Genomic DNA, 13,078 nt, shown 5'->3' with positions numbered 1-13,078 from the left:
GTCCTTCACACACAGGGATGACAGGAAACAGGAAGTGTGTAATATACAGTTTGTTGTGAGCTGTTGTTTTGGTTTTTATTTTTGACTGATTGTTTATCTGAAAAATATCAGTCATTTCAGGCTTGTTTGGCAGCTCAAACATTTTAAATATGACTAAACAACAACCTGCACACCTCCAACTTCTCAGCAACCCGCCGCTCTTATTGTGACATGCTGGGTCACTTCCTGTGTGGTGTGCAGCGTGAGATCAGAGATAGTAATCATCATTGACTGAGTCAGCTGCTCTGTTCTCGTCCTGCAGAGCAGCTGCTGAAACACGGTTATGATGGGAAGCTGCAGCTTCTGTCACCACGGTAACAACAACCACTTCTAAATCATCCAGAAGATATAACCTGAAGGAGACATCAGCATGTCCGTCCGTCTGTCTGACTGTACCTGCTGTGATCTGACAGTCGCCCAGGCTCACAGTGATGTCATCGATGGACACCAGCCCGCACTCCCAGAAGTTCTTACAGATGCTGACAAACACCACCTGGAACACACAGGGACACTCTGAGGACGGATGTCTGTCTGTCTGTCCATCCATCATCATCCATCCATTCATCCATCATCCATCATCCATCCATCCATCCATCCATCATCCATCATCAATCCATTCATCCATCATCCATCCATCATACATCACCCATCATCCATCTATCATCCATCATCCATCCATCAACCACCATCCATCAATCATCCATCATCCATCAACTATCATCCATCCATCCATCCACCATCCATCATCCATCAACCATCATCCATCCACCATCCATCATCCAGCATCCATTCATCCATCAACCATCATCCATCCACCATCCATCATCCAGCATCCATCCATCCATCAACCATCATCCATCCATCAATCAACCACCATCCATCCATCATCCACCATCCATCCATCAACCATCCATCATCCATCCATCAACCATCCATCCATCCATCATCCATCAACCACCATCCATCATCCATCCATCATCCATCAACCATCATCCATCCACCATCCATCATCCAGCATCCATCCATCCATCAACCATCATCCGTCCATCAATCAACCACCATCCATCCATCATCCACCATCCATCCATCAACCATCCATCATCCATCCATCAACCATCCATCCATCATCCATCAACCACCATCCATCATCCATCCATCATCCATCCATCATCCATCAACCACCATCCATCCACCATCCATCAACCATCATCCATCCACCAACCACCATACATCATCCATCAATCCATCATCCATCATCCATCCATTGATCCATCCATCATCCATCCATCATCCATCATCCATCATCCATCATCCATAAACCCCACCTTGGAGACCATTGGCTTCATGTAGGTGATGTCCACCTGAGTCCAAACAGCCCTGGATTTGTCAGTGAGGCTCCACACCTTTTCCTGGGCCACATTATTTTCATCATAGATGTAAACAGCCAGAGCGTTGTCTACTTTCATAAAGCCATGAAGCAGGTAGAAGAACCTCAGGCAGTATTTGTGGTTTCCTGGTAAAAGGGGACCATGAAGCCGACCCACATAACCCGGTCTGGAGGTGAACCGAGTGTTTGCCAGGAGGAAGCCGCCTGAGGAAGACAAGAGCTAAAGTTAGCACAGTATGTTTGATACTGTTTGGTGTCCAGTACATAGGAAGAAAGTCAGTCATTCATTTCACAAACTCTCAACACAACCATTCTCCAGGTACCTCACCTGTTCCCGTGGTGTGGTCTCCGGTCCTGTAGGCGTTCGGCTTCACTGACACTCGACTCCACACCGAACTCTCCGCTCTCTCCTGGTGGTACAGACACAGCCCATTCTCAAAGTCACAGTTGGCTATGGCGGGGTCAAAGGTCGGCTCTGAAACACAAACACAGAAAGCCCGACATGAACCGGCCTCATTAGGTAGGTGTGTGTGGGGGAGGCAGGGGGGAGGGGGGTTTAAAGGTAGGAAACTAGAGTAAAGAACACAACAGTATATAACAGTATATATAAATGGACACGTTATTGTTGATCTGAGCCAATCATTCACACGCTTATAAACTTTAAACCACTCCGACTGTATTATTCACTTCCTCTCTGTGTTAACAGGAGTTGGAAGAAAACAACTCTTGACTTCCTCCTCAGCTGCTCTGGGTCAAGAAGCCTCCACTTGAACCCACAGTTGCATAAAGTCCAGCTGCTTTTTAACATGTGTTGTTAAAAGTGGGGAAGTTTTAGATCCACTAAAACACAAGTGGGTCTAAAACTTCCCCACATCCCCTCTGTTTCAGTGTTTTACTACAACCTTGTTTCCAAAAAAGTTGTGACACTGTGTACGATGTAAATAAAAACAGAATGTGATGATTTTCTGACATGATCATATAAACTCATATTTAATTATAAATAGTCCAAAGACAACAAATAAAATGTTGAAACTGAGAAGTTTTATTGTTTTATGATAAATATCTTATGTTGAATCTGATGCAGCAACACGTCTCTATAAGTTGTTCCAGGATGATGTTCACCACTGAGCTGCATCAACTCTTCTTTTAACAACACTCTGGAAACCTTTGGGAACTGAGGAGAACAGTTTCTGGAGTTTTGAAAGTGAAATGTGGTCCCATTCTTGCCTGATGGAGGATTTCAGTTGCTCAACAGTTCAGGGTCTCCTTTGTTGTATTGTTCATGTCCTGATGCTCCAGATGTTTTCAATGATTGACAGGTCTGGACTGCAGGAGGCCAGTTTATCAGCGGACTCTTCTACTAGAGAACCATGCTGTTGGAATACGTGCAGAATGTGGTTGGACGTTGTTCTGCTGAAATAAACAAGACCTTCCCTGAAAGAGACGTTGTCTGGATGGCAGCATATGTTGCTCCAAAACCTGAATATATCATTCAGCATTAATGCTTCCTTCCAGATGTTCAAGCTACCCATGTCATGTGCACTAATGCATCCTGTACCATCACAGATGCTGGCTTTAGAACTGAGCTGATAACAAGCTGGATGGTCCCTCTCCTCTTTAACCTGGAGGATGCAGCGTCCATGATTTCCAAACAGAATCTCAGATTATGATCCATCAGACCTCAGGACAGTTGTCCACTTCACCTCAGTCCATCTTCAATGATCTCGGTCCAGAGAAGGCGGCGGTGTTTCTGGATCATGTTTCTATCTGGTTTCTTCTTTGGAGAGTTTTAACCTGCATTTGTGGACGCAGCGATGAACTGTGTTCACAGACGATGGTTTTCACAAGTGTTCCTGAGCCCATGCAGTGATTTCCACTCCAGAATAGTGTGTTTTTAATGCAGTGCTGCCTGAGGGCCCGAAGATCACCACCATCCAATACTGGTTTACAGCCTTGTTCCTTGTGAACAGCAGAAGGCAGGTGCACCATGAGCAGACAGACAACCACCCCCACTCACATTCACACCTACAGCCACTTTATCAGTGTCCTCTCTGAATTGCTGACTCTTCTCTCGGCTGCCTCCTCAGTTCTCTCGGTGTTTGTTCCATCGGGGGTTTTATGTGAGACGTACTGGACTTGACTCTGTTTAAAAAGCTTGTGTACGGAGAGTTGTTGAGAATCTCTGACTCTAACAGAAAAATCTTGACGACACTCCTCCATGTAATTACTTCTGCAGCCTCTAGTGGCCACTAGAGGCTGCAGAGTTGGAGTCCTGCATGTCCAGAACAGTCAGTGGTTCTGACCTTTAACCCCTAACCCCCCCTGAAATGCAGAGATCTCCTCTCACCTGTGTCCATGTGGCAGAATTCGGGGGAGAAGGAGATGTCATCTATGGCCACGTATCCCCCTCTGGCGCTGTTAAAGGCCACCTCAAACACCACCTGGTAACAAACACACACTGATGACTAATGAGCAACCTGCAGCCGTTAATTCTGATAACATGCTCTGTGTATTGTTAAGGCCTGTCATGAAAGTATGAAGTGTGCTGATAGATGAGGCAGCTGCAGGAGCCAGACTCTGACATCAGTGTAGTGAAGGGTAAACTCAGGAACACGGGCTGGTCGCCGCTGGATGGAAAAGATCTGTGCACCTCTTGGAGAGAGGACCTGACCCAGTTAGTCGTGTTACACAAGCTTCTTTCCACAGCGACAGCAGCAGACGAAGGGAGGTGTCCTGGGAGGAAACCACCGAGGCCCAGGGAGGAATACACAAACCACAGGGCAGTGGAAAGCCACAGAGGAGGGAGTGAGTGTGTGTCTGCAAAAACACACGATCATTACAATGTGCAGCAGGAGATGAAAAGATGGTCTGAAGGGAAACGAGGTGCTCACAGCAGCATCTGCCCGCAAAAACAAAGTAGTTTCAAATCACAACATTTGCTGGTTAAATTGTAACGTCGATAATTTTAAATAGTTAATAATGAACTTCATGATTTCATTGAATTATAACGTATGCCGTTCACCGCACACGGTGTCTCTGATAATAATCCAGCGACACGAGAGGTGTTGAGTCTGAGCTCAGAGAGCTTCTGTACCAGCTGAAATCCATTAACAGAACAGAACCGAGAGTACATGGTCCTCTGGATCCCTTCAGGTATGGTGTGTCTGAACCAAACATCATCCATCAGTGATGTCATCGTCCATCAGTGATGTCATCGTTGGTTTGTGAACGTTATGAATCCTCCAGTTCAGATTCTGTCCTTCACCATCTTTACTAGTTCAGAGCGGTTTGGAGCAGGAAGTGACCATATTTGGATGAGCTGGGGGAGGAGCCAGCGGTGGATCTGACTGATCTGATTGGAAACCTGACGATCGGAGACCAAGCAGGGCCGAACAGGAGACATAAGTTTGTCCTCACAGGACAAACAGTCTTCATGCAGATTAATAGACACCAACACAAAGGTTTTCACACAGTTATAGTTCTTATTATGCTGCATTCAGGTGCATTAAATCAGCTGGACCAAACCAGGGGATACTCCATGTGACAGTTTTTAGATACAGAAAATCAAATGCACCAGAAACTAGTCGTAGAATTACAAATGAGCGGCTGAATGCCTCTGCTAACCATAGTTCACTCAAATCCAGATAGATCCTGCTGATGGGAGCGGTTTGGAGCAGGAAGTGACCATATTTGGACGAGCTGGGGGAGGAGCCAGCGGTGGATCTGACCAATCTGATCGGAAACCTGACAATACTACGTCCCGCCCACCGATAGCTGTAACCTGACTGCACCACAGGCCTGTCAATCAAACAGACACGCCCCCAAAAACAGGTCTTCTTGAATCTTCTTTTCTAATGAATGAGGGATTATTTTCAGATGGACCTCCAGAAAACTAATAAGAAGGAGTGACTTTAGCTAACAACACCGAGATAACTGATGGACACATTTTATTCACTTTGGATTTGATGAGAGAAGTTGAATGGGAGTCTATGGAGCCGGAGGCTTTTTGGAGCTGACCTCTAGTGGTACTCGCTGGTATTGCAGCGGGACCTTTAAGTCCTGAACAATCCAGTTAAATTCAGCTCAAACACTTATCACAGCTGCCCACTGTACACACTGGAGTCTAAGGTTTTTATTTCTGCCTGTTTCTGGGAGTTATTAACTGGAAAACACAATAGGACTATCCACAATAGTCTGACTCAGTCCACATAATAATTGAATAACAATGCCAAAGAAAATTCATGTTTTATACGTGTTTTTTTACATCCAAAAAATGCCACGATCTAAAACAACAGATTAACACCATTAAGTTTTCATAATAAAACTCTTAAAAACCATCCAAACAAACGGATATCTTCCTGATCACATGATGAACACCATCCTGTCTGTCAGGTAAAGAGAACTTCTCTTCACATGTTCTCTGTTTCCTCTTTAAACCCACTGAAGCTGCATGTCGTCATGTTCAGAATCACAGCGGCGGTACAAACAATCAGTGATCAGCAGGTCTGACTGTAAACTACAGAAGAGGGAGGAGCCTCCTCTTAACATGAACTCTGATGTCATGAAGACTGTGCACAGGACACGGAAGCTCCAATTGGCTCAAGGATGTGTCAATCAAATGGGCAGAGTGCAGATGCCCTGTTGATGCTCCTCTGTAAGGCTCATACTTACATGCTAACTGGCTGTTGTAGTTCCAGTACTGACCTCCAGGGGATGCGGTGCCTTGATGTCGATGCCGACCATGCTCCATCCAGCCGTCACGTAGACCTCGGGGCTCCAGACCTCCTCGTAGTGGCCCAGCTGGTCTCGAGTGAACACTGAGAAGATGTTTCCTCTCTCCTGGTCTCGGTGGTAGTAGAAGGACAGGCAGCCCTCCATGGACACCGTGGTCATGGGGGACGTCAGCTTGGCCACTTCCTGGAAGTGCTTGGCGTACACTGAGTCCACGTACATGTAGTGGCCTGCAGAGGTGGAAGGAACAAAGAGAGATGGATGACTGCAGCTGCAGGGCCGCAATTTGACAACACAGCAGCTCATTTCAGCGCTGAGCACACCGTCCTGATTACAGAGTCGACGTCCAGCACATCAATCCTGCAGACAGCAGCTGTCAGAGCTCTGCAGCGGGAACACAGCTGGACCAACGAGCTTCAAACCAGCAGGTCAGGAACTGGTCATCTGTTGGTCTTTTACTCACCACTCATCTCTGACCTCAGAGGAAAACCTCATGAGGTAAGAAGGAGAGATCATAACGACAAGGAGAAGAGACATGGTCAGAGAATCCGACTCCACTTTCACTGACATCTGCCGGGTGAAACTACAGATTCAAGAATTTGCATCCTTCTCATGAAATAACATCTTCATCCATAACGTCCAGAAACTAAGAGACGATTATCTTAAAGAGCTCAGATCTGCTGAGTGATGAAATTCTTTCATTTCTTTTTTAATGATAATAGTTCAGTGTGTGTGTGTGTGTGTGTGGTTATTTCCTATCAGTGTGTGTGTATCAGTGTGTGTGTGTGTGTGTGTGTGTGTGTGTGTGTGTGTGTGTATCAGTGTGTGTGTACCTCTGTGGTTATTCCTGGTGCTGTTCAGCAGCTGGTTGGTCTCCATGGCGACGCTCCCTCCAACGTACCAGTTGACGTTTGGGTTCCAGCTGTTGCTGTAGCCACACAGGTGATGCTCCTCGAAGTTACACTCTGACAACAGGGACAACACATCACAGCTGATGTCAGTGTTTAGTGTTGCACCTCAGACAGGTATCACACACCGGACTCACCTATGCAGTAACCAGGGACGATGTGGATTTCAAAAATGGCCACACTGTTCCCTGAATTGCATTCATGTCGACCCTCCAGTAAAACCTGTGGGAGAAGAAACACACTCAGCATCAGACGATGTCACGGTCAATTCAATTCAATTCAACTTTATTTATATAGCGCCAAATCACAACACAGGTTATTTCATGGCACTTAACACGTTAAAGTCTTTACAGCAAGACTTTACAATATTACACAGAGAAACCAACAATTCATCAATTCAGCAATTCAACAATTCAACAATTCAACAATTCAGCAATTCAGCAATTCAACAATTCAACAATTCAACAATTCAGCAATTCAGCAATTCAACAATTCAACAATTCAACAATTCAAAAATTCAGCAATTCCCACATAAACTAGAAAGGAAAAACTCCTCTTTAAGGGAGAAAAACCTCCAACAGAGGGAAGAAAAACTCCCTTTAACAGGAAGAAACCTCCGACAGAACTAGAATCAGAGGTGGGCGGAGCATCTGTTAGCAGAACCAGGATCAGAGGTGGGAGGAGCATCTGTTAACAGAACCAGGATCAGAGGTGGGCGGAGCATCTGGTAACAGAACCAGGATCAGAGGTGGAGAACATCTGTTAACAGAACCAGGATCAGAGGTGGGCGGAGCATCTGCCTCGACCGGTTGGGGTGAGAGGAGAGCAGAGAGAGAAAAGGACAGCATAGAGATAGAAGAGAAGAACTGTTGGTGGAGACGACAATCACAGAGCAGAGACATGCAGCTCCATGACGGGACATCTGGAAAAGAAAGAACAGAAACTACACGAGTGAAGGAACTGAATGGAGACAACAGATAATAAGTAGAAACTATGGGAGAGAAGAAGATGGTGAGGTATGAGTCAGTTAAAGAGTAGGAGGAAAGAAAAGAAGATCAGCATGTAACGAGGTCCTCCAGCAGCCTCGGCCTATAACAGCATAACTAAGGGTTGGTTCAGGTCTACCTGAGCCAGCCCTAACTATAGGCTTTATCAAAAAGGAACGTTTTGAGTCTAATCTTAAAGCTAGAGAGGGTTTCTGCCCCTCCAACACAAACTGGGAGCTGGTTCCACAGGGGAGGAGCCTGAAAACTGAAGCTCCGCCTCCTATTCTACTTCTGGAAACTCTAGGAACCACAAGTAGACCAGCGTACTGAGAGAGAAGTGCTCTGCTGGGATTATATGGTTCTATAAGATCTCTAAGATATGATGGAGCCTGGTCATGTAGAGCTTTGTAAGTCATCAAGAGAACTTTAAATTATATTCTTGATTTCACAGGAAGCCAGTGAAGAGAAGATAAAACTGGAGAAATATGATCTCTCTTGATAAATCCCGTCAGTACTCTTGCTGCAGCATTTTGGATCAGCTGCAGGTTTTTAATGAGTAATTTGGACATCCTAACAACAAGGAATTACAATAATCTAGTCTAGAAGTAACAAACGCAGGAATGAGTTTTTCTGCATCATGCTGAGGAAGGATTTTCCTGATTTTATTAATATTACGTAGATGAAAGAAGGCAGTTCTGGAGATTTGCTTTATACGGTGTCTAAAGGACAAATCCTCATCAAAGATGACTCCAAGGCTCCTCCCAGTTTTGCTGGAGGCCAAGACAACGTCATCTAGAGTAACTAAGTGATTACAGAAAGAGTTTCTGAGGTGTTTAGGACCAAGTACAAGAACTTCTGTTTTGTCTGAATTTAGAAGCAGGAAGTTTTTGGTCATCCAGGCCTTTATGTCTTTTAGACAGGCTTCAAGTTTTACTAACTGAATAGTTTCATCTGGTTTTATAGAAAGATATAGCTGAGTGTCATCTGCATAACAATGGAAGTTGATGCAGTGCTTCCTGATGACATCTCCTAATGGAAGCATGTACAAAGTAAAAAGTATTGGACCTACCACTGAGCCTTGTGGAACTCCATAACTAACTCTTGTTTGTCTGGAAGACTCATTGTTGACATGGACAAACTGGAATCTATCTGATAAGTAGGATTTGAACCAGTCTAATGCAGTTCCTTTAATCCTCGTAACGTCTTCTAATCTCTGTAATAAGATCGTATGATCAATCGTATCAAAAGCAGCACTGAGGTCCAGAAGAACAAGTACAGAGACGAGTCCATTATCTGAGGCTAATAAAAGGTCGTTAGTAACTTTCACCAGAGCTGTTTCTGTGCTATGATGAACTCTAAAGACTGAACATCTTCAAACAGATCATTCCTTTGGAAATGATCACATAGTTGATTTGAATGAACTTTTTCAAGGATTTTAGAAATAAACGTCAGGTTGTAAATTGGTCTGTAGTTTCCTAAAACAGCTGATCAAAAGTCGTCTTTTTAAGTAAAGGTTTAATTACAGCCACTTTAAAAGCCTGCGGGACATAGCTGGTTACAATAGATAGGTTGATCTGATCTAATATGGAAGTATTAATTAAAGGGAAGACTTCCTTAAAAAGTTTAGTTGGGATGAGATCTAACAGACAGCTAGAGGATCCAGATGAAGAAATAATTCTAGTTAACTCAGAGAGCTCAACAGGAGAGAAATGTTCCAAGTTTACATCTGGTCCTACAGTTGCTTTCAGGGCTGCTGTGTTTAACATCACATCAGTGATGGTGTCAGGAAGCGTCGGCCCGATTCTCTCCCTGATAGTAAGAATTTTATTAGTAAAGAAGTTAATGAAGTCATTACTGCTGAGAGCTGAAGGAATAGAGGACTCAACAGAACTGGGACTCTTTGTCAGCCTGCTACAGTGATGAAAAGAAACCTGGGGTTGTTCTTGTTGTCCTCTATTAATGATGAATAATATAAAGTTCTGGCCTTACCAAGAGCTTTCTTATATAATATTAGACTCTCCTTCCAGACAGGTGAAATTCTTCTAAATTAGTGGAACTCCATTTCCTTTCCATCTTTCTAGTCGCTGCCTAGCAGAGCGTAGTTCTGAGTTGTACCATGGAGACAACTTCCTCTGGTTCATGACTCTCTTCTTCAGAGGGGCGACATCATCTAGAGTTGTAGCAGAGATACTGCAGTGTTTTCTACCAGATGATCCACTTGTGTGGGACTAAGATCAACGTAGATGTCTTCCACTGCTTTAACACACGGCATCGAAGAGGATAAACATGTAACTGCTTCCTTAAACTTGGCCACGACATCATCTGACAGACATCTACTGTAGTGGGATTTATTCCCACATGCTGTGTAGTCCATTATTGGAACTTCAGATGTTAATAAGAAGTGGTCCGACAAAACAGGGTTTGGAGGAAATACTATTACATTTTCAGTTTCCATCCCATACGACAGAACCAGATGGAGGGTGTGGTTACCACGGTGACGGGTTTATTTACATCCTGATAAAAGCCTATAGAATCTAATAATGATCTGAAAGTAGAACTGAGGCTGTCGTTGTCCACGTCAACATGAATGTTAAAGTCTCCCACTATCATCACTTTATCTGAACTCAGCACTAAATCTGATCAAAAGTCAGAATTCAGTTAGAAACTCTGAATAAGGACCAGGTGGGAGATAAACAACAACAATACAATCCGTTTCTCTGCTTTCCAGTTTGGGTGAGAGACTAAGAGTCAGACTCTCAAATGATTTATAACTCAGTTTAGGCTTTGGATTAATTGATAAACTTGAGTGGAAGATTGCTGCCACTCCTCCTCCTCCTCCTCCTCCTCCTCCTCCTGCTGAATCTCTAGGAATATGATAATTAATATGACTGGGAGGAGTTGCTTCATTAATCCTAACATATTCTTCCTGTTGCAGCCAGGTCTCTGTGAGACAGAGTAAATCAATCTGATGATCAGTTATCAAGTCATTTACTAACAGAGATTTAGACCAGAGAGATCTCATATTTAATAGTCTGCTTTTAATTGTGATTTTTTTTTTTTTTATCCATTTACATGGTAGGATCCATTTTTATTACATTTTTATTGATACATCTTTTGTTGAGTTTTCTAAATATGGTAGGTAGGTAGTTACTTTATTAATCCCCGAGGGGAAATTTTTTTCACTACAGCAGCATACAGAAGCAATAAGATAATAATAGAAATAATAGAATAAAATAATAGAATAGAATAATAGAAAAGCAATAAAATAGCAGTAAATAGCAGTAAAAAATATAAAATATAAAATGCACAGTATATATAGTACATTATATATCTATATATATTATATACAAACAAACCAAGAAACACAGTCAACATATATATATATATATATATATATATATATATGTATATATATATACAGTACAGTATATATCTATATATATTATATACAAACAAACCAAGAAACACAGTCAACAGTGTTATTGTTATGTGATGGATTTTGCCAGAGGTGAGTTATTGTACAGTCTTATTGCGGTCGGCAGGAATGATCTCCTGTATCTGGAATGATCTCCTGTATCAGGAATGATCTCCTGTATCTGGAATGATCTCCTGTATCAGGAATGATCTCCTGTATCAGGAATGATCTCCTGTATCAGGAATGATCTCCTGTATCTGGAATGATCTCCTGTATCAGGAATGATCTCCTGTATCTGGAATGATCTCCTGTATCTGGAATGATCTCCTGTATCAGGAATGATCTCCTGCATCTGGAATGATCTCCTGTATCTGTCCTTGTGACAGAGGAGCTGGAGGAGTCTTTTGGAGAATGTCCTCATCTGTCCCTGCAGCAGGTGGAGAGGGTGGTCAGGATTATCCAAGATGGACAATAGTTTGTTCAGCGTCCTCCTCTCCACCACCTTTTCCAGGCTGTCCAGTTTGTAGCCGATGATGGAGCCGGCCTTCTTAACCAGTTTGTTAAGTCTGTTGGTGTCTCCGGCTCCAATGCTGCTCCCCCAGCAGACCACAGCGAAGTACAGTTCACTGGCCACAACAGATGGTAGAACATCTCCAACATCTCGCTGCACACATTGAAGGATCGAAGTTTCCTCAAGAAAAAGAGTCGACTCATCCCCTTCTTGTAGACAGCGTTGATGTTGGTCTTCCAGTTCAGTCTGTTGTCATGGAGACACCAGGTACTTGTACTCCTCCACCATGTCCACCTCCTCTCCCAGAACTCTCAGCGGTTGTGGAGCCGTCGTCTTCCTCCTGAAGTCAACCACCATCTCTCTGGTCTTGGCCACGTTCAGGAGGAGGTGATTTCTTCCCGCCCACTCCACAAAGTCCTCCACTACTGCCCTGTACTCCTCCTCCCGTCCATCCCTTATACACCGTCCACTGACTCCTCCTCCCGTCCATCCCTTATACATCCGACCACTGCAGAGTCATCAGAGAACTTCTGCAGATGTCTTGACTCTGAGTTGTTCTGGAAGTCAGTGGTGTAGAAGATGAACAGGAAGGAGACAGAACAGTTCCCTGAGGAGCTCCAGTACCACTGACCACCGTATCAGACAGCACACTGCCCAGACAGACAAACTGTGGTCTGCCTGTCAGGTAGTCAGTGATCCAGGAGACGGTGGACGTGTCCACCCCCACCACCTGCAGCTTCTCACTCAGCAGCAGTGGTTGGATGGTGTTAAATGCACTGGAGAAATCAAAGAAAGTGATTCTCACAGATTCACCGGTTCCATCCAGGTGAGACTGAGCTCGTTGCAGCAGGTAGATGATGGCGTCGTCCACTCCCACATGAGGCTGGTACGCAAATTGCAGAGGGTCCAGAGAAGATTTCACCAGCGGCCTGAGGTGGGCCAAGACCAGCCTCTCCAGCACCTTCATCACATGAGATGTGAGGGCAACCGGTCGGTAGTCGTTGAGGCCAGATAGAGTCGTCTTCTTGGGGACAGGAACCAGGCAGGACGTCTTCCACAGCACCGGGACGTCCTCCTGCTTCAGGCTCAGGTTGAAGAGGT

The 13,078-nt window shown here is 44.3% G+C and overlaps 1 protein-coding gene across 1 annotated transcript in view; it reads right to left on the bottom strand.

Moving 5' to 3' along the window:
- Positions 1-13,078, bottom strand: part of mamdc2a (MAM domain containing 2a) — a 34,055-nt gene that overhangs the window by 4,265 nt on the left and 16,712 nt on the right. Inside the window, exons 4-10 of the mRNA XM_069139347.1 lie at positions 7,203-7,287; positions 6,991-7,122; positions 6,131-6,387; positions 3,774-3,867; positions 1,755-1,901; positions 1,365-1,630; positions 436-532 (exon numbers count right to left, since the gene is read on the bottom strand). Of these exons, the coding sequence (XP_068995448.1) occupies positions 436-532; positions 1,365-1,630; positions 1,755-1,901; positions 3,774-3,867; positions 6,131-6,387; positions 6,991-7,122; positions 7,203-7,287 (1,078 nt within the window). The remainder of the gene's footprint in view (positions 1-435; positions 533-1,364; positions 1,631-1,754; positions 1,902-3,773; positions 3,868-6,130; positions 6,388-6,990; positions 7,123-7,202; positions 7,288-13,078) is intronic.

Source organism: Embiotoca jacksoni, unplaced genomic scaffold, assembly GCF_022577435.1.
Source record: "Embiotoca jacksoni isolate LCO1_2020_lvr unplaced genomic scaffold, fEmbJac1.0.p SCAF_81, whole genome shotgun sequence".
NCBI classification, from domain to species: domain Eukaryota; kingdom Metazoa; phylum Chordata; class Actinopteri; family Embiotocidae; genus Embiotoca; species Embiotoca jacksoni.
Note: the sequence above shows the minus strand (reverse complement) of the source record. Positions and strands in the feature narration are given on the sequence as shown.